Raw genomic sequence first — 21,616 nt, forward strand, 5'->3', positions numbered from 1 at the left:
CCAGATGTGGCATTCATATGTTATAGGGTATTAAAGGAGCCCAAGTTGCACCAAGAAAACATTCTCCACACCTTCATTTCACCAGCAGCAAGAACCTCTCAGACAATGTGGGTTGGGTTGTGATGATACATTTGAGATCATCTGCATGGAGGGGAGATGTGGGCGCAACCAAGGGCAAAGTGGAGACCATTTGTGTTACTGTAAATCATGGTTAGTGCTGGTTTTTCAATGCCTTTTATGTCCAAATGTAACACCTAGACGCCTTTAATAAATATTAGTACAGCTGGGGTGTTTGAAGTAAAAAAAGTATCACAGCAAAAACTTACATGTAGGCCTCAGTTCAAGTTTTCCTTCCTGTGAAACAACAGTACCACCATATCATTTATTTTTAGCACAACTCACAGTTGCACAGCGCAAATGAACATGTTTTTAGTTGACTGAGCTCAATGTTTTTTTCAAAAGTGTGTGAAATGTTAAATTCTCTTCAGTCAAAGACTAAAGTATTCTTCACATTTACAGATGACAGCTTAAATAAAATTTGCACCGAGACCCAGAAACCATAATAATCCCTGGACCCAGTTTTTCATCCCTTTAGTTAGTACTTTGATAAAACACTTTAAATTGTCAGCTTGACAGAAACAGTAATACAGAAGACTTCTGAACTAGACACTACATTTAAGACACAGGGCTACTACATAAACTTAAAGTATGTTTACATGTTCCATGTTGTTCTGATGAAATCAAACTCAGAAACATTTAGTGAACATAAACCATATACAACAGGCAAAATGTGTATTTGTTTTAGAGGCTTTATTGTCTATTTTCTGTGATGACTTAAAGCAAAACTTTCCATCATTTCTCTCCTCTAGCACAACACCAACAAATAAGAAAAAGAAGACTTTAACAAGTTCATTGCATGACCAAGACATGTGCTGATCGGTCAAAAACTGAGCTAGGAACAGCCTGCTTGACTGGGATTATTTTACTGAGATAGAGCAGAGTTGTTTTATAGTATTAACAAATGACTTACCTGCATCTTCCTCTGCTCAAACATCTTTAGCTCTAACAACTTTTATCACATATGTACATTCAGACCACAAACACCCCCAAGAAGTGTAATGGAAGTCTCTTTCCTAGAAATTTGTGCCGTTTATATCAAGAGCTAATTTCACATTTCTCTAAGTTGTCATCAATACCTCCTCTCCCTCTGAATCCATTCTGTTCCTTAATATCTCATTTAGGTTGCTTCTATAGTATGTTGCCATTTTTATATAAAAATTTTGGTATCTTGTTAACCTACATGAAAACAATAGAAAACAATTGCAACAAAACACATAAATATCCCCTAAATCTCTGCAGTGTCCAGAACGACAAACCCAGCGCACTGCATGAGGAGTCCTCGAGAAGTGTAGGAGGAAGTCCACAGGATTATCTGTCTGCCTTCTCCTGTTCTCCTGTCTTATGGGGATCGGGCTGGAAGATGGATGGCAGCTTGGATGAGAGTGATTACCTCTAAAAGAGGTGGAGTAAGGAGAGCCAGAAAGTTGAACTCACTTGTTGGATTTTCGGAGATGGATGCGCTTGATCTGGATTCAGAATCTGAGGTGAGATTTATGTTTCACCATGTATCTAATAAACGAGGAAGAGATGGGACGAAAGGTAAGACTGTGTGAAAATGAATAAAATAAATCAATTCTAAAGAACAGCTACAGTAATTGACAAACAAGGTGCACAGTAGACAGAACAACAGATGACTATGTATGAAGGTGCATGAGAATGAATACCTGTCGAGGGTTTCCCAGAAGCGCAGGAAGACAGGTCGGTCCAGATGGCGCCTGTGGCGACTCAGCTCCAGGACGGTCACATCCCACTTCTGTACATTGGGATCGGTCTTTGCTTCATCGTACTTCAGATGAAAGGCTCTTACTATAGAGGAAACATGCACGCATTTATGTGTGTGTGTGTATAAACAAACTAGAAAGGATTCCGTATAAAGTTCTGTTTAACTCCTTGATATGTGTTTCATGTTTTGCTCTGATTGCTTTTGGATAAAGCATGAAATGTATTAGATTTTAAATGGCTGTATCTAATATATGTATGCAAAATACATAATTAAATGTAAATACACGCACCCCTACTGTTTGCAATGTCCTCGTTTTCTGCATAAATGGGTCATAAAATGTGATCTCATCTTCACCCAAGTCACAAACAACAAACAATATTTCTTAGCTGACAAAACAGTCACGAAAAAAAACATTAAAAGTGTAAAACGCTCACTTTTGGCAAAAATGTCAACAGGAGATCCATCAGGCAGCAGCCATGGCCAACCTTTGAATTGCCAGGCAGGACCCTGCACAAACACAGCCACCACTCGATCCCTGCAGGAAGAAACACAGGTTGTTGTTTAAACACAACACCATGCTACTGTCGAGTTAATGCTCATATTTTGTACCAACAATAACTCTGAGGTATCCTCAAACAGTGATGCTTGTAACACACACACTCATGTGTTACCCTGACTCACTAGTGACTCAGTCTCACAGAGGCTGCAGTCAACAGCTAAGCCCTCTGAAGTGTTCATATCATAATACAACAAATGCAAAAAGAATTTCAAGTTGAAAATCCTTTCATAATATCCTTTCTAATGAGACAATACAAGAATATATAAAGTTAAATTTAATGACTGTGACAAGCTCATAATAAACATCACAGTGACCACAGAGCTATTCTGTGTTTTCTACACATTACTGTCTGTTTGGCTAAAAATTATAATAAACCAAACATTAAAAGTGGCTCACCAGTCCTGTGGAGCCAGTTTGAGTGGCTGATCAATGATACGGTACGGCACAGTGACACTCAGTGTTGTTCCACCAGGCTGCATCTGGTCTTTGCGCCTCTGGAGCAGAACCTCATTGTCACGTTGAATGCCCTGCTTTTTCCTTTCCTCTGATGTGACAAACCTGGTATGGTATAAAGTTATATAGGTTCTCATTTAATAAATGATTCTCTACTTTATTGTAAAAATGTTCATAATATTACATATTTTTCTATTAGTGTACACAAAATGTTTTACTAACCACAAATCGATATCCCAAAGAGTGAGCGTCATCTAATTATTACCTTAACCCAAATTGTAAACAGGCTTGGCCAATTGTGACAAACGTGTTTTCTCTTGTAATATTAAACATGAAAGCATTCGGTTTGAAAATAATAAGTAATAAGCAGCCAAACATGGTTAAATCAGAAAGAATTCTTTTTTCATACAAATACAAGTCACTGGAATACAAACCTTTGCCAGGAAAATGATGCCTTAGCCTCAATTACAATGTGATGTCATGTATGTAGCCATCATGTGATGTAAGTCGGTTTACAAACTATTTTGAAAGATATCAAATGTTGTAGGGCTTAGCAAATGGTCCATTCTGATAAGCTCAGTTCAATCACTAACCCTTTTTCCACTGAAGTCAAAGAAGTATTATGAACACATATTTGCTACTTTATTATGTACACCGGTTCACCTGTTCATTAACACAGTTATCTAGTCAGCCAATCATATGCCAGCATTGCATTTAGGCACATAGTCATGGCCAGGATGATCTTCTGAAGTTCAAATAGAACATCAGAATAGATAAGAAAGGCCATTTGACTTTGAATGTAGAATTGGTGCCAGGTGGGCTGGTCTGAGTATTGCAAAAACCATTCCAATCTAATTTCTTGAACATGCCAATGAGTTCAATGTACTCAAATGGCCACCACAGTCACTAGACATCAGTCACCATAGAGCACCTTTGGGATCTGGTGGAACTTCATGATGGCTATACAGATGAAAACCTCTAAAGAATGTCCAACCCAGTACTAGCACGGTGTAGCTAATAAAGTGTCCAGTGTGTGTAATTCACGTTAAGCAGGGTTAGTTCCTTTTTTTTTAGTGAGAAAGAACAGGTGTATTTAATCATAACAAGAATAAAATAATAATAATATTAAACCTGAATAATAAAAGAGTTTTTAAAAGAGCAATTGGGATTTGTACTTTAAATCCTGCAGAAGATCTTTAGCATTCAGCATTGTGATGAGGGAGGTTGTGGCAGCGGGTATGATGATGATGGGTGTCCGGGACCCTGTCAAGAAAAGTTTTGATGAAAAGGTAGAAAAAGAGGTAAAGTATAATTTTAGAATAATAAAATTGTATCTGTGCCAAAAATGTAGCATCTTATTTACCTTTCTTCTGATTTGGTGGAGGTCTGGCTTGTGAAACTAAAACAAAAAAATTAAAGACAAAATTAGCACAATTATAGACACACACACACACACACACACACACACACACACACACACACACACACACACACAATAGAGCACTTAGAAGAAATTATTCCTCCAAAATGAATATATCCATCCATGGTTTTATAAAGTGGTTCAGAAAACTTTTCTTCAGATATTATTTGTTATCAAGTTGACCTTTATTACTCTATATCACAGCTGTAGGGCAAATGTCTTACTCAGTCACTGTTTATTATGAAGACTGATGCTGCTTCGATGTGCTCACATTAAAAAAAAAAAATAATAACAATAAAACAACAAAAACTGACCAGCAAACAAAGTCTCTTTCACAAAGGTCTACTATTCCAGAAATTGTGCAATACAACATGTAATGTTTTGTGTAAAAATGCCATGTGTGGTTGAAGTAGATATTAAAACTTGTGTTGTGAATTATAATTTTGAAGTGAAAAATGGTGTTTTAGTTGTATACCTTAAATGCACCGCTCTACATAGTCTAATAGCTGCTTTAAAGGTAAAAGGAAATCCCTGAGACCTGCTGTTTGTTACACTATCTGTACACACTAGTCCACTGGGATTGTTCCGCTCTAAAGATGACAGAAGAAGATGACAAAAAATTGTTTGTGATCAGTGTAGTAATCTGACCTCATGTTACACTAACTCAGTTTTATTACAATTCACAGGGATCTATTTTAAGTTAAAACCTCTACAGTGACATTCTATAATAAAACTACTTGTGCAGTCACAAGTATCTAGTAGAAACAAATATACATTAAGAAAAATATTGTAAGGAGGCACATGCCATACTGTACATGGATATTTAGATTTTTAAATTTTCGCAATAACCTGGGCGGGGGACAGGCTGCAGCGCTGGGGTCTGGGCCTTGCGAGCAGAGGCTCCTTCCTGGGGAAAAAAAAAGTTCAAAGCTCAAATTATTAGATACATCAGGAAAACCAGTATATGAGGAAAATGTAAAGGAGTCACAGGAAAGCTCTAAAGACACTGGCCCTATTTTTCATGTTAAGAGAATTTGTGAAAACTATGTCACTTTGCAGATAACTGCTCATCCCCCTACGCTCTCCATTTCACTATTGACACCCTGCTGAGGAGCGTGTACAGATTGGGAAGAGGCTCAGCTGACAGGAGATACAAAATCATGCATGCTTACATGGAATACATCATATCAGAACACAGATGTATCAAACAAAGGGTGAGCCCTGGGGCTGAAGTCATAGCAAATTTACCAATGTGACATGGTGTTTAAGTCAAATGAAGTCAGCTGGCTTCACCAAAAAAAAAAAGAAGAAAAAAAAAGAAATAAACCTTGCTTTGTCACATACTGAAGCATATTATCTTCCTCCATTATTATTTAAAATATCAGTAATGTTGAGAGTCCGTCATCAACTTTATAATTTAGTCAGGACAATAAAGAAAATGTGCTTAACAGATGCAGAGAAAACTAGTTCCTCAGAAAACACCCAATATCAAAACAAGGAACTGTTTCTGCTGCTTAAAATTCTTCTAAAAGAGTTGTGATCATCTTTGAAAATCCAGACAATCCTACTATTGGAAACTACTCAGTATTTAAAAAACAACAGCTCTGTGCTGCAGCTGTGGTTTAGACGATAGCATCTCAACACAATACAGATGAATAGTAAACAATCCACTTCTCTCGCTTTATACGTTACCCATCCCACTAGCTGCAGGGAAGCGCGAGCAGCACAGCAGGATCACTGACAATTACAGATAAATATTTGTTAGCAGCAGGTCACAAGCTACTTCCTTTCTAGAAACATTACAGGATACACCAAGAGAAGCTTTTAATAAAGTAAAAGATGGACTGCAAGATGAAAAGAACCAGCTATCAGGGATGGGGTGGTAACCATGAAACTGATGCAAACATCTTGTAAATCCAGTACTTCTATACAAAAACACTGTCCTGCTCACTGAATTGTAATTTTAAAGCTTAACATTAATAGGTAACACAAAATGTGAAGGTTCCTCCCTGCCTTTCTGTTGGTGAGCAGGACCCCGTGTTCTGATCTGCAACCACAGTCGGTCCAGTGCTCCTGTCACAGTAAGCCAGCAGGAGTGCCACTATACCTTTGCATTTTTTGTTTTTCAAAATATTGTAGTTTGCTATTGTAGTTTATTTCTCCAGGTAAGACCCCCTTTTTTCTCTTCATTCCCTCCCATCTCCAACGATTTAAACAACTTTTTAGCCAAATAAAAGATAAGCAGGTAACCCACAGATAAACAGACTGCATAGATCACAAGACTGTGCCTGCTTTCTCCAACTGTTATACATATATAACACAACTTCAGTTATCTATGCCTGATATGTATACATCTATTGGAGTTATAAACATGTAGCTCCCAGAAAATACAAGCTACTTAAGTTTTTGTGTAAATGAAAAATATTTTGTATCAACCTTTGTGAAATCCTAAGCTTACAAAGAGATAACATTTGAGCACAGACACTTCATACAATGCTGTGCAAGCTAGTTAACACGTGGGCAGAATATAAGTGAAATGATTGTTATCACTATTGGCATGTGACAAATAAGCAGCCTCCTATCTGCTGCCCTCCTTTAAAGAAATTCAGTGTGTTATGATTAAAAAGACAATGCCTTAATGTGAAAATTCAGGAAGTGTGGACTGACACAGATGAATAAGAACAGCACAAACACTGTTTTAATTATCTGGATTCAAATCATTATCTAGCAAGATGGAATGGCTAAAGACCCTGTTTAAAAAAAAAACTGGGACCATAATGGGGCTGCACTGTCCATCATTACACAAGAGCATGTAACCTTGTTACATGAACCATGTTTGGTGCCTTTCATTCAGATTTGATGATCACCAGCTCTTTTGGTAGAGACTCATGTAGGTGCTGGCATGAAGGAGTCTTGCCCCTCTCGTCTTACTTCGCAGCAAGCCACACTAAGAAAACGCTTTATTCCTCTTTCTGTAGAGTGGGCGTGAATACAAATAGGTCAGGAGCCCAACCCCCCTTCCCCTTCCCTTTAACAGAGCAGACAGCAACAGCAGCTGAGACGGCATGACGTGGTGGAAGAGCGTACTGCCACCAAGCCTGGAGCTGCCTTTCAGAACGAACACTCAACCCATAGCGCTGCCTCTCGTTTATATTCCTCCTCCCCCACTATTTTCACCCCTATTAGCCCTCTCGTGGACAAGCTAACGACGGCACAGAAAGGCTGCTGAATGAGGAGGGTGAGTAAAGGAATACGACAGATAAAAAAAAGGAACAGAGAAGAACATTGGAGGGAGGGAAATTCACATAAGAGGAGCATGAAATCAGAGGAAGAGGAAACCATGATCGACATGGACATGAGTAAGAAAGCTGAACAAATGGAGAGATGTTTATGCAACACAGAGATGAACCCACTGGTGCTTTGATATACACAATATGACAAGCGAAGACAGTGAAAGGACCCAAGGCTTCAGCTAACTGTCAACTACTGACTCCCCTCTAGCTTTGACCAGAATCAGCAGCAGTGCAGCAACGTTAGCATCAAGGCTCTGGGGACAATGCGCCATGGAAGCGGGATAGACTGCAACACTGAATTGCGGACACATGTTCTGCCTACGCATCCACACGCAGGCACAGTTGTGCGTGGAGGTGACTGATGGTAGTTTCTGGCAGAAGACAAAATTTCCACGTGAGTAATTTACAAATAAATTTCTAAATGAAAGAAGTTGATTTGCCACAGAGGAACGACTGAGGACAAGTCGTCAAGCCCCAGCTGTACAGTATGTTTCTGATTTGGCTGAGAATGCAGGAGTAAAGACCAAGCAGCGTGTGTTTGGACTGTTACACATCACATGAGAGAATACTGGATAACAGAAAGAGAAGAGTACTTAAATTAAAATGGGTGAGTAAGTCAAATATTTCATGCTTCAAGAATAAATCCTCAGTTTTAACGTAGCTTACAGGATATGAGGGGTGTGTCTTTTTATGCACTGGTTTCCTTTTCTCTCATGCATGCAAATGTGGGAAATATGCCTTTTCAGTAGTTTCTACAAACCATTCTTTGTCTTGTTGAGCTCCTGTAAGATGATGGCCAGGGTTTTTCCTACATAGAGAATTTCAATGCTGCTGCCTCTGAACTTTTGTGGTGCCACCAGTTTTCAACGACACTCTGGAGGGTTTCTTTATGGAACAGATACTTGTAACACATCAGCCCGAACCACTGTAATAGTTTTTTAAAAAATATGTATGCATGAGCAAAAGTGTTTTCTGAGTGTCTTTTTCAACAACCCTGAAATTTGGAAGGTGTGTGACAAATTATTTGGGTGCTTCTGCCTTTAGTGTTAGCAGAGCTTGGTGCAAGTTAAACTCTGGAGGGTAGTTGTGATGGATATTTAATCATTGTATTTAAGTATATCCATCAATTCTGTTTGTACATGGGTTTACCTCTATTTGTCTCCTAGGTAATGACTGCAACCGATGATTTACTGATGGTGAAACGACAGATCATCATCAGACACACACTTTTGTGTCTCCAGGGACTGAGACCTGGTTGGAACTTGCTGACAACTGGATTTAGAAGTGCGACGGCTGTCTTAGCGATTTAATGCTGGCAAAGCCATGCAGTGGAGACGTCGGCACTGCTGTACACACACAGCTAAACTTCTTTATGTTCTCTCACTGTTGGGTGTGCTCATCTTTTTAGCTCACCAGGTGTGGCTGCCCAAGCTAACAGGCATGGCATGGTGGAGAGCCAATCCTGTAGTGTATGGAGGTGGTGGACTGAACATGAGCTCCAAGTATTCATTGTGGAGGTTTGTCACAATTCATCAGGCTGATGTAAACACAAGCTTCCACAAAAAAGAAGGTGTCTCACCACTTCAAGGAAAACCAAGTTTTGAGAACACTGCCCTGGCCAACACAAGCCAAACGCATGATTTAAGTGCCACTGTAAATCATGGAACTTTTCCTTATATCATTAATGAGCCAGACAAATGTACAAAGGGTCAGCATGGCCCATTTCTGGTGTTGTTGATAGCCACCGAGGCTCGGCAGGTGGAGGCAAGGAATGCCATACGGCAGACTTGGGGGAATGAGAGTGTTGCCCCAGCTCTGGGATTCATCAGGCTCTTCCTGCTAGGGAAAAATGAAGGGGAGCTGGGTCTTTTACAACAGAGGATGCTAGAAGCAGAGAGCCAGAGATATCACGATATCATTCAGCAGGACTTTCTGGATTCTTACAAAAACTTGACAATAAAAACTTTGATGGGAATGAACTGGGTGGCAATGCACTGTCCACAGGCCAGCTATGTCATGAAGACAGACAGTGACATGTTTGTCAACACAGAGTACCTTATATATAAGCTGCTCAGGCCAGGTCTAAAACCCAAAAGGAACTTCTTTACAGGCAACAATATGCGAGGCTTTGCACCTAACAGGAATAAAAACAGCAAGTGGTATATGCCCCCAGAGCTTTACCCAAGTGAGAAATATCCCACCTTCTGCTCTGGTACTGGTTACGTGTTCTCTGGAGACTTGGCAAGCAAAATTTTCCAAGCATCTCTAAGTATCCGCCACCTGCATTTGGAGGATGTGTATGTGGGGATTTGTCTTGCCAAGCTCCAGATCGAACCAACGCCACCACCCAACGAGTTCCTATTCAACCACTGGCGCGTGTCTTACTCCAGCTGCAAGTACAGCCACCTGATAACATCACATGGGTTTCATCCAAATGAACTACTTAAATACTGGCATCACCTGCAGAGCAACAAACACAACGCTTGCATCAACACGTTTAAAGAGAAAGAGAGCAGGATGCACACAACCAGAATGAACTGAGAGAAACTTACTTATTTACTTGTGATTATTCACAAGCTCCTTGTTAAATACAAATGTTTTGTATCTCAATCCAGTAGCTTCTTAACTTGATATAGATTAATTATTCAATCAATACGGGAAGTCAATACAAACTCTTCATTAATCTGTAAAAACTCATGAAGTGCTCAAGGATTACTGTCAAATTTGTATAAAAAAATGAAAGTCTGAGGCTAACCACTGAGTACTTTATGCACAAGATTCTATTTTACAAAACAATAAACTGTAAATTGCTGTCATGCAAAAGCTACTTTTTTTTGTAACAATGTAGAGTCAACTGTATGTCTTATGTACAATGTGTGGGCCCATGCTCAAATCTAGAATGGACAGTGGCAACAAACATTGAACAATAGATGAGAGTAAATAAACAATTGTATGAAAGAGCAAAATACTTTTTAAACAGGTTTGCTTAAGGCAGAATAGGGTCTCTGCACACCTGCATCTGTCAGCTCTATATAAAGAATTTTGCACACTGTCTCGCTTGGGCTGCAATAAGTATTATTTCCCACCATTCTCTTTCTTTAGAGTGAAATGTAGAGAATTCATAAATACTGCAGTCCGAGTGAGAGGGCGTGTACGAGTTTTAAATAGGTTTGTCACGAAATCTAGTGCAAATTATTTTATGTGCCAAAAAACAAAAAAAACACAACCTTTCTTTAATTACTTAATGTAAGAATTTCTCCTTATTGTTGAGTAAACTACATTTCAGAGCTACAGGGAGCAACAAGAAATATGATAGATAGAAATCTAAAGACAATCCTAAAAATAGTAAAGAGTCTTTCTTGTCTACTGACTCATTTTGAGATGGTAAAAACAGAAATGGAATCATTGGGAAAAAAATTTCTGAATTTATCAGAAACACGAGAGGATGTTGTTCTTACCGTCACTGACTTTAGGGTCATGCCGTGGTAGGTGCCCATGGTATCAATCTTGAATCCCTCCGTTTCTAAGACAACAAAAAACATTTGCTGATTATAGAAAGTTAAAATAAGTTAGTTTTATAAGTAAAACTAACAAAATATAATGCCAAATTAAGGTGGACAATATGGTCAAAAAATGAAATCTCAAATTATTTTCAGTTTTCTGGATGATTTCAATTATTTTCCCCTAAAATCAACGTGAACAAAACATGATTCCAAACACTAGGGCCATATGGGCAATATCAAAAAAAAAGAAAAGCATGACTACAAAGAATGCTATCCTTCTACATATTTTAATCACACAAAAATACATTTAGCAGAAGCAGTGTAACAGTGTAAAAACAAAAAAGAAGAAGCTCTGAACACATCTAAACAACAGAAGACATACACTCTGTAATGTCCCTAAATGCAACCAAATATCACATTGTCATAAAGGTTGATAACAGGTAGCTAATACTACATCTTATACAGGGACACTGTGTTGCTTATTTTAAGCCCAACCACAAAGACAAGCAAAAGAGAGGAGGTAGAATGTCTAGATGTGGAACAGATTTCTACACAAGATAAGCATCTCCAAAAATAGACTGGCAATTTATATTGTTGTTTTAACTCAAGAGAACTAATGGTGCTTCTGTGTGAGTGACAGCAAAGTAACAGTCTTAATGATTTGAATCTGACATTTAAAACTTATAACTGAAATTAATCAAATCATTTAGATATATTGCCCTGCACTGGCTGAAACATTATGCAACGCCTTTGCACATTTCCATGTTTACTCAATTTTAAGGTGCACTTTGATTTTATATTGCATGACATCCCTATTGTATGTACTTGATGAAATAATAAAACTCCTGCAACAAATATAGACTGAAATGAACCTTGGGACATTGGGAAATATCAGCTGAGAAGCACCTGCATTGGACACTGGGCCACACTGGCCTTAGATATCTAGTTACAGCAGGAAGATAAAGTTGGTTTAGTGACTATTAGGATGCGTTATCTCTGGCATCTGTCAGTAAAATAGAGTGTCCTGAATTTTAAGTGGCTACTACAACTTCAGGGCCATATTAAAGCCTACGAACAGTATGCCACTGAAACTTACTTACCTAATAGTCACCTAAATAAGGAACCAAATGTTTCTTTGTATTTTGATTTTGTATTAACTTATATAATCTGATGTACTAATAATTAATAATAATAGTCAATTTAATTTTACATGAACACATTTCATATTAGTAAAAAAAACAAACAAAAAAAACTAGACCTTGCACAACACAAAGTTCTAATTCGTTTCCACATTGTTGCTAGTAGGCACATACATACATTCCATACCCAACACGCTTTACTTCTAATATTGCTTTAAAAGCATAAGTATACCATAACTGGGTGAGCTACACCACTTCTGCTCAGTTGTGGTTTTAGGGGTACTCAGGCGTTCAAAAGTTCAAGTTCAAAAGTTGTCTATTATTATTATTATTATTATTATTATTATTATTATTATTATTATTCAAACTTTACGCTGTGCGGACCCCTGAAGGGACAAGTCAAAAGCCATTTATCTAGTATACAAATAATGAAATCGGATGCTATGAAAATGGAGTAAACGCAAGAGAGATTTGAATTGGGTCAAAAAGGGCACACATCATGCTGGTAAAGAGTAAAATGATCTATACAGTACTCAAAACCAGCGAATTACTAAAATTTAAATGTGTTTTTGATAATTCAGTGCTCCGTATTGTGCCAACCCTACATTTATTTGCTTTAAAGGAATTAAGGAATAAGAACTTGAAACTGCATTAAAGGCGAACGCTAATTAACTAATGCATTGAGATCTAATAAATTTAAACTGCAGAAAATATGTACAAATATAACATAAATACATGCCATCTCCAGTTTAAATATTTAAGATTGACATTAGCTAAAGAAACAAATAAAACATACCCTCTTTTCCTTTGAATCGCTCCTGATCGTATCTGTTGTAGGCAGCTGGGACAGGCTGTTTGTTCCTTAGGGACGGGTCCTGAATATGACAGAACAGAAAATTTACTTTCATAACCTTCATAACCTTAAAAACCCTGGCAATGTCTAAGGCTGTTAATGTTCTTAATGATTAAATAACCACTGACCTTTTATACACACTCAGATACAATACACAGTAAATATTGTTCATACCACTTGAGTGGTGTTCTGTGCTGGTCTCTGCTCTGGTGCTCGCCCTTCTTCTCTGGCTTTCACTGACTGAAGAATTGCAAAAATATTCTTGGAGAAGTTCTGCAAAGAGCAAACAAAATTAAAATTTAAAAAAAGGAGTAAAACATGTTCAAGTGTGCACAAAACAAATGTTTGCTTTTATTGTCATTTGATGTTTCAGGATGCACTATTAGAGAATTTGATATAAACAGACGAATTGTAAAAAAAAGTGGAGCCGCTCATTTAGAACACATTAAAAAGAAAAAAGAAAAACTATGTGCTTTCATGTGGGCTACTGAATATAAAATCCTGTGATACAATACTGCCACCTAAAGTTACAGTTAAATTCTAACATGACACTTGCATCAATGGGACAAATTGTAGGATTTATTTGGTCTATGAAGAATTGCCTCTGGTACTAAATTTTTGCCAAATAGAATATGAGGATCGTTAACCAGATTTCTACACCAGATCAGTAGAGACCCATGTTACCACTGACTGCCACCAGTACTGTTAACCAGCAAGGCACTGGTGGAAAATAAGCTACTGTTGGGCAAAGAAGGAGAAAGAGAGGGGAAGGGCATATCCAGAGGCAGCAGGACACGAGACAGCAGAAGAGTGTGGAGGAAAGCACTATAGCAGGTAAAGAGACAGAGCTGGCCGATATGATTAGGTAGACATACTATGTGCAAGAGAAGTAGGAAGGGTATAATGCCAAGAACAATAAAGTTACGTTCAAATTGTTCTACTATACTGTTCTACTGGCATGGACAGCAAGAGAAATGGTGTAGGATAAAATGGATAATCATGAAGCAAAAGTATAGTAAGAGTGCATTGGAAGTAAACAGAGTGTCTGATAGAATAATGAGTGTTAAACTGGAAATCAAAATGATTCATGATAAATGTCATCAGTGCATGTGTCTAATATTAGGGGTTGAGATTGATAAGAAAGATTTTTGAAGCTAAATGAAGTTAGATGAAGTTAGAAGATGTCTCTGTCCTATGTCTTCGAGACCCGCCCGTCTCTCACCTTCTAATCGTTGGCTCACTGATGGGATCCGTGAACAACGCACCACGCTCAGGAGTGCAGAGAGGAAGTGGCGCAAATCCAAGACTCCATCTGCCCTTGCTGAGTATCAGAATCTCCTTCGACCTTTTTCTCACAGTGTCACCAGGGCAAAGATCAACTACTACCAGGAGAAGCTCAGCAACACCACGGACACCAGAAAGCTGTTCTCCACTTTTAAATCACTCATCTACCCACCTTCACCACCGCCATCTACCTCTCTCACTGCTGACAACTTTGCCAACTTTTTTACCAACAAGGTGGCAGCTATCAGCTCACAGTTCTCTCCTCCAGATGATGACATCCATCTAACCTCTTCCAACACTGCAATGCTCTCATCATTTGCAATTCTGACTGAGGATGATGTATCCACCCTCCTCCTCTCTAATCATCCGACCACCTGCACTCTGGATCCAATCCCTTCCACTCTTCTTCAAGCAGTTGCACCTGCACTCATGCCAGCTATTACACAAGTCATCAACACATCTCTCAAAACAGGGACTTTTCCAACCTCTTTCAAGCAGGCCTTGATTACCCCACTGCTCAAGAAGCCTTCTCTTGATCCCTCTGTAGTGGAGAACTACAGACCTGTCTCCCTCCTTCCTTTTCTGGCCAAGACTATGGAACGAGCTGTCTTCAACCAACTCTCAGACTTCCTTTCCAAGAATAACCTCCTCGATGTCAACCAGTCTGGCTTCAAGAGGGGTCATTCCACGGAAACGGCACTCCTGACTGTTGTGGAATATCTTCGAGCTGCAAAAGCCACAGGTCAATCATCTGTCTTAATTCTACTTGATCTATCATCAGCCTTTGACACTATGAACCATCAGATACTCTTGTCCACAATCTCTGACTTGGGCATCTCTGGATCAGCTCTAGACTGGCTTTCTTACCTATCAGGACGAAGCTTCAAGGTATCCTGGAGGGGGCATCTTTCTAACTCTCATAGCCTCTCTACCGGTGTGCCGCAGGGCTCAGTTCTTGGTCCTCTCCTCTTTTCTATCTATACTTCATCCCTAGGTGCCATCATTCACTCACATGGTCTTTCCTATCACTGCTACGCTGATGACACACAGCTCTTCCTGTCCTTTCCACCGGACGACTCCACTGTCTCATCGCGTATTTCTGCCTGTCTCTCAGACATCTCAGCCTGGATGAGTGAGAGACACCTTCAACTCAACCTCTCTAAGACTGAAGTCCTTGTCTTCCCAGCCAGACCTTTGATGCAACACAACATCAGCATCAACATTGGATCTACAGTGATTGTCCCCACTAATTCGGCCAAAAATCTGGGGGTCATCATCGACGACCAACTGAGCTTTAAGGACCACATCTCCTCAGTCTCTAGGGCTTGCAGATTTGCTCTTTACAACATCAGGAAGATCAGACCCTACATCACGGAATATACAACCCAACTCATTGTACAGGCGCTGGTCACATCCCGTCTTGATTACTGCAACGCGTTGTTGATGGGGTTACCGATATCCACAGTCAAACCCTTGAAGATGATCCAAAATGCGGCAGCTCGCCTAATTTTTAATCAGCCAAAAAAGACCCATGTCACACCACTTTTCAGATCTCTACACTGGCTTCCTGTTGCTGCTCGCATCAGGTTCAAAGCTCTGTCTCTTGCTTACAGGGTTGTTAACTCAACAGCTCCCGCTTACCTCAACTCACTCATTCAAGTCTACAATCCTTCTCGCCCGCTGCGGTCTGCCAAAGAACGACGTCTGGTGGTCCCAGCACCGCATAGAAGACACCAAGCAAAACTGTTCAGTGCAATGATCCCACGATGGTGGAACGAGCTACCATACGCTGCACGCTCAGCTGATTCTCTCCCAATATTCAAAAAACTGCTGAAAACTAAACTCTTCCGCATCTTCCTATGCACTTAAATCTTTAATATATAAAAAAAAAAAAAACCTTTCTGCTCTCTTGCACTTGTATCTCGTGAACTGTGAACACTTTTCTGATAGGACCTTGCTTTGATGTTTTCTCCTTGACTTAGATTTTTGCTTGCCTTGTACCTCACTTGTAAGTCGCTTTGGATAAAAGCGTCTGCTAAATGACTAAATGTAAATGTAAATGTAGATGAAGTCATACCGAAGGGAGAAAAACATTTTTGATTGGAGGAGACTTCAATAGACATTGCGGTGAAGAGTATAAAGGTGATAAGGAGGTGATGGGTAGGGGTATGGTGTTAATTAAAAAGGAATGTGGAAGGGGGGATGAAATACTGGAATCGCCTTTCCCCTACTGGAAAGGGGAAAAATACTCGAAATGGCAGTAGTAAATACATATTTTTAAGGAGAAGGAACACAGGGTGACCTATACGAGAGGAGGAAGGTTTACAGAAGACATTTTATGCAGGAGATGCAAACTGGAGGAATTCTGAGACTGTAGGTTGTCCAGGAATGTGCAGAAGGGACGCAGTGTATATCGGGAAAAGAATTCTGAGCATGAGTTGCCGGACAGGAGAAGAAGAGGAAGGCTAAAAAAGGGGTCTGTGAAAGAGGACATGCGAGAAGATGGTCTAACAAAGGAAGGGACAAAGAAGAGAGATGGAAACAAATAATTTGCTGTGGTGACCCCTAAATAGAGAAGCCAAAAGCAGATCAGAGGACAACCAAATCACAAGAAGCAACTCCCTCATGCACTGCGGGAGAAACATCTTTCAGTGTCAGTGAACATGGGATGTCTGTGTCATAATTATTCAATCCTACTCCAACCCTCTTGTTTTTCACAATTCATCATGTGCAAAGTATAAAAATATTTCATTTCTTAAAAAAAAAAAAAAAAAAAGAAAGTCTGCTTCATGCTTGTCTAAGGACAAGCATTTAATATCACACTTTTAGTAAACTCTCAGCTGCTAGTGGAAACTCTTAGGTACCTTTTTGGATTTTATAAGGGATTTGCGTTTTTAAAACATTAACTTGAGTCATCTGGCTACATAAACAAGACCTGTAGGGCATACTGCACCATCTCCAGTGTGAAGCCAGTCAGTCAATACTAGTAACAGTTTCATGCTTTATAAGTGTTTTCTCCTGTTCATACTGATCATTAAAAATGCCTTCTGGTCAGATATACATTTATTGTCAATTCTATACATACAGAAAAATAGGACAGAGCTAACACTAGCTATTAGCTTTATTTAGGCTTTAGGATACATTTTTTCCACTTAAGATATATGGACTGGATTAACTGTCAGCATTAGTACTCTCAGTTCAGTGCTTACATTGAAAGCATATTTTTACAGGGCTTTCAATGGCCAGTATGTAAAGCAGGAATTAATAAATTGACCAAAACCTGTTTCTCTGTACACTACAACAGGAGACAGAATTTTTTAGGGTTGTCCTGATACCACTTTTTCAGAGACTAAGTACAAGTACTTACATTTTAGTACACAGCAATAGTGAGTATCATTACAAGTACTAAACTGTTTACTGTCCAGCAAGTCCTTCTACAAGCTAAAATTCTCATCAATCACAGACACATGTAGACTGGGGAGTCTACACATGAATGTTAGGGTAAAATAACTTTGAAAAACAAAACAAACTTCAGGTAATGCCCTAGTTATAATATGCAACCCTCATTGTGCCGATGTCAGTCTCAATTAATATTAACATTGATAACATTTTGAAATTATCCTTTAGAAAGGAGCTTGCATTCGGCTTTACTTTTGGCGTCTATAATTATCTTAAAACAACTTTAATCCTGCAGAGGCTAATGTGGGATCAGGTGCAGTATAAGAGAAGTTATACAAGTAAAAGTACACAAATGCTGAGACATCGCTAGACATTTTCATATTGTTAGCATACAGTCACTTAATACAATAATTTTGAAATGAGTATGCCAAGCATGTCAAAGTCCTTCAGTGGTCCAATATGACCTGGATTTTCAGAGTAAATATACACTGGATTAAAGGTGTGCATTTGCTGTCATCTAGCACTTATAGAAGCTCCTGAATTCTGCCAAAAAACAACACACACACACACAAAAAAAAAAACTTATGTTTCAGACACAGATCCATGTTGATGAGCATAATCCCTCTAATTGCAGAATGAAGATTAAATGGACAACGTGGAACCACCCTCAAAACCCCCTCCGGCAGAAAACCAAAAGTTATGCAACACTACAGAGGATTGCTTCATAACTGTTGTGTTGGTTTGTAAGAGCAGATACCTGCACACTACACAAAAAAATACTGAGTGGGGTGTATAAGGATCTGGGGAATGATCGAATCAGTTGATGAGTGAAGCGCTACTTAACTATTTTTGTTCCCTTCTCCTGAGTTCAGGCTCGCCACAGCAGATCATTGTCTGCATGTTGATTTGGTACAGTTTTTACGCCAGATGCCCTTCCTGACGCAACCCTCCCCAGTTTCTACCGGGCTTTGATGGGCAAAGCACAGTTTGGGATGGGAATGGGCTGTTGGGGGTTCATTGTCTTGCCCAGAGACACTTCGACATATAGCTGGGACGGGGGATCGAACAACTAATCCTGTGGTCCGTGGATGACTGCCTTCGCTACTCGACTATTATGAGGAAATAAATACAAAGATGTCCCTGAATTTACAAGTGCTAATCTGAAACAGGTCAATTTATAAGCAAATACACCTCTTTTGCAGTAAAGCTGGAGAGAAATCTCTTTTCAGAGGAGTATCCCAGTGACTGAAATGGACTCTGACCTTTCCAGTGCTCTGCAGAATGGTGGTCCTTGTCCTCCAGACCCTCTCCCTGCTGACAATATCTCTGGTAACATCCACCTCGGCATCCACAAAGCTTCTCTGCTTCAGGGTTATGTCATCATCAAGATCGGTTTTGATTGTGGAACGTTTTTTGGCCATAATCTTGGCTTTGATGGCTGCAATTTTCTCCACTGACATGGCCTCTGACAGCGATCTTTAAAATGAGAAAATTTTGGAAAATATGAATATCAATCTAATATGTGGAAAAAACCCATGGCATTCAATGCAACAAAATCAATATGTATAGGGAATACTATTTCACATAAAAAGAACATATTCCATAAATGTGGCTGGATGAAAACCATAATACCTGATCTGGTCTGTCTGCACGATGCCCTCTTTGTGGCCCTCCAGACGAGCTGCCAAACGCTCCTTGTCCAGACGCACACGTTCCTCATCCTTAAGTTAAAGGCAATGTACATAGTATTAGTAAATTATATAACAACACAAAAAAATAAAATCATAAGACCTCAATGATTTACCACCTTAATATGAAAAAAAAAATCTCCTTTTTTGGTCTATTCCCAGAGTACGTTTCTAGATTAGATTAAACATTGTCATTGTTCAGAGTACAGGTACAGAGACAATAAAATGCAATTAACATTAAGTACAAGTACAACTAACAAAGAGTTACCATTAGTGAATTACAGCTGACAATCATGCGAGTTTGGTATTTACACTGTGACTGTTTGCTAAAATATTTTGTGTCAGTTTACCTCAATCCGTGGTTTTTTGGCTTCAGATGATACCTCGTCAGCTGCTCGTTTAACTAATGAAACAGATCAAACAATGGTATTATATTGTGGCCAGTACTATTCCCTATATCGCAATACATTTGAGTACATAACATAATCTAGATTTAGATAACAGCAAAACATGCATCAAAGATGCATTTTAAAGGTTGTAATCACTGTTCTATGACAACTATTAATACCATATGAACTCTTTAAACTTCATGTTACAAATATGCTGTGAATTTACCTTGTGTTGCCCTTTGTAAGCCAATTTCTATGGGTGCGCTTCTGTCAATACTTGTTGAAGTAGCTGGGAAAAGAAAAAATTAGTCAGTGTGTTAAAAGGTTAAGGACTAAACCAACTACATGTAAGCCCCTGCTCATTGAGCTTTAACCAGGGAAAACTTTCATTAACATGTAGTGGAAAAATATTGAAGGACACAAATGTTTATCATTGTCCAAACAAATTAACGCAATGCGCAATCACTACAGATCTTTCAAGTGCTACTTACAGCTCTCGCCATTGAGATATGACAGCAAGCCCTTTCGATCAGGTCGTCTGACAACAGGGATGTTCTCTGTCTACATACAACATAAATTATGTCATCCAAAAAACACTTTCTGGGCAGTTTGGAGGAAATTTATAAAGTGTTGCATGAAGAAAAAAAAAACCAAACGGGATTAGCAAGTAATGTTTTACTAAACTCTTTAGTAAATGATCAGGGCACTTTGTTAGATATTTCAGAGAACTTACTGCAGCTCTTCGGACATAAGATGGATGTGGGAGATGCACATTGTTGAGCAAAAACAAGATAGAGTCCAAAGTATAGTACTCTTTGGGCTGGCCCTCTTTGCCAGTACTGAAGGAAGAGACAAAGACAATCATAAACAAATATTCAATCCTCGAGTTTGACAAGCACAGCACATGATTAAAGACGTCCACAGGCTTACGCAGGTTGCATAATTCATATAATTTGAATTCCACTAGTAAATAAATATAGTTAAAACTAATCTAACAATCTTTGAGCAACTTTGGGACTTTTCGGACTTGGGTTACATATGCAATGTTTGTTATTGCAAACAAACAAAACAAAATTGATTAAAATAGCGGCTTTAGATGTCGATACTAAAAGCATCTTTCCTACTGGATCACTAAGTCGATGCTAACGTCGCTATTAAGTTAGCATCACTCACAACTGCAAGTTTGTATGTCATGAACACCGACGAAGTTTAATAAAATATAAACATGCGCAAATAAAATTTAACATTACGTTCTGCGACCTAGCGCACAATACGAATATTTCAAGGCAGTGTCCCCCAAATTACGTTATTGTTAAATACAACAACCAAGAGATGAGTTGAGTTAGCTTCTCAGCATCGAGTAGCTAGCAAACCTTCCACTCTTAACTGGCAGCACAAGGCAGCGACGAGCCTCAGCTGCGGGCCCACTAACGCAATTTTTAGTTTTTAGCACTGACATACCCCCAGATTATGTAGTTGGTCTTGACATTTTTCGGCCAGGAGAATTCTCCAAATATAACTTCATCTCCTTTAGCGACGATTTCCTTTTTCTGAAAATTATACTGACGAAGAACACTCAACACATCCGCCATCTTCACTTGTCTTGATGTAGTGTGTTAGCAAGGCCCCTGGTTATCAACATAATGTGGCCTAGCAGAATGCCTGATCGGAATTAACTTTTTTTTTTTTTTTTTTTAAACATCTGCTTGGTCTACATTTTTAACTAACTCCAACGCCGACAGTTGCAGTAGTTACTGGAAGAGAACCGATACTTTGATCAAGGGTACTTCAAC

At 39.0% G+C, this 21,616-nt stretch overlaps 2 protein-coding genes across 3 annotated transcripts; one reads left to right on the top strand and one right to left on the bottom strand.

Annotated features, from left to right (window-relative positions):
• Positions 1-793: 793 nt before the first annotated feature.
• On the bottom strand, positions 794-21,448 carry cdc73 (cell division cycle 73, Paf1/RNA polymerase II complex component, homolog (S. cerevisiae)). 2 transcript variants are annotated; one of them, XM_067475792.1, is made up of 18 exons: positions 21,285-21,448; positions 20,557-20,662; positions 20,315-20,384; positions 20,050-20,112; positions 19,785-19,837; positions 19,379-19,467; positions 19,009-19,222; positions 13,238-13,336; positions 13,007-13,085; positions 11,027-11,091; positions 5,125-5,182; positions 4,219-4,254; positions 4,031-4,118; positions 2,799-2,960; positions 2,278-2,378; positions 1,785-1,926; positions 1,555-1,629; positions 794-1,473 (listed from the first exon to the last, which is right to left on the bottom strand). In XM_067475792.1, exons 1-17 carry the CDS (start codon positions 21,413-21,415, stop codon positions 1,593-1,595), a joined length of 1,593 nt encoding a protein of 530 aa, XP_067331893.1. In that variant the 5' UTR covers positions 21,416-21,448; the 3' UTR covers positions 794-1,473; positions 1,555-1,592. The 2 variants fall into 2 exon arrangements, with proteins under 2 accessions (XP_067331893.1, XP_067331892.1); XM_067475791.1 differs by having other exon boundaries at positions 794-1,629.
• On the top strand, positions 7,333-10,384 carry LOC137098989 (beta-1,3-galactosyltransferase 2-like). The gene is made up of 2 exons (XM_067475793.1): positions 7,333-8,175; positions 8,735-10,384. Exon 2 carries the CDS (start codon positions 8,892-8,894, stop codon positions 10,107-10,109), a length of 1,218 nt encoding a protein of 405 aa, XP_067331894.1. The 5' UTR covers positions 7,333-8,175; positions 8,735-8,891; the 3' UTR covers positions 10,110-10,384.
• Positions 21,449-21,616: the final 168 nt, after the last annotated feature.

Source organism: Channa argus, chromosome 14 (genome assembly GCF_033026475.1).
Source record: "Channa argus isolate prfri chromosome 14, Channa argus male v1.0, whole genome shotgun sequence".
NCBI lineage: Eukaryota > Metazoa > Chordata > Actinopteri > Anabantiformes > Channidae > Channa > Channa argus.

Coding starts and splice junctions, on each gene's coding strand:
- LOC137098989 (XM_067475793.1), top strand. CDS start 8,892: ATGCAGTGGAGACGTCGGCACTGCTGTACACACACAGCTAAACTTCTT.
- cdc73 (XM_067475792.1), bottom strand. CDS start 21,415: ATGGCGGATGTGTTGAGTGTTCTTCGTCAGTATAATTTTCAGAAAAAG. Junction 19,838..20,049: donor CTTACAAAGGGCAACACAAG/GTAAATTCACAG, acceptor CTGTTTCATTAG/TTAAACGAGCAGCTGACGAG. Junction 13,337..19,008: donor TTCTGCAGAGCACTGGAAAG/GTCAGAGTCCAT, acceptor TGCTCTTTGCAG/AACTTCTCCAAGAATATTTT.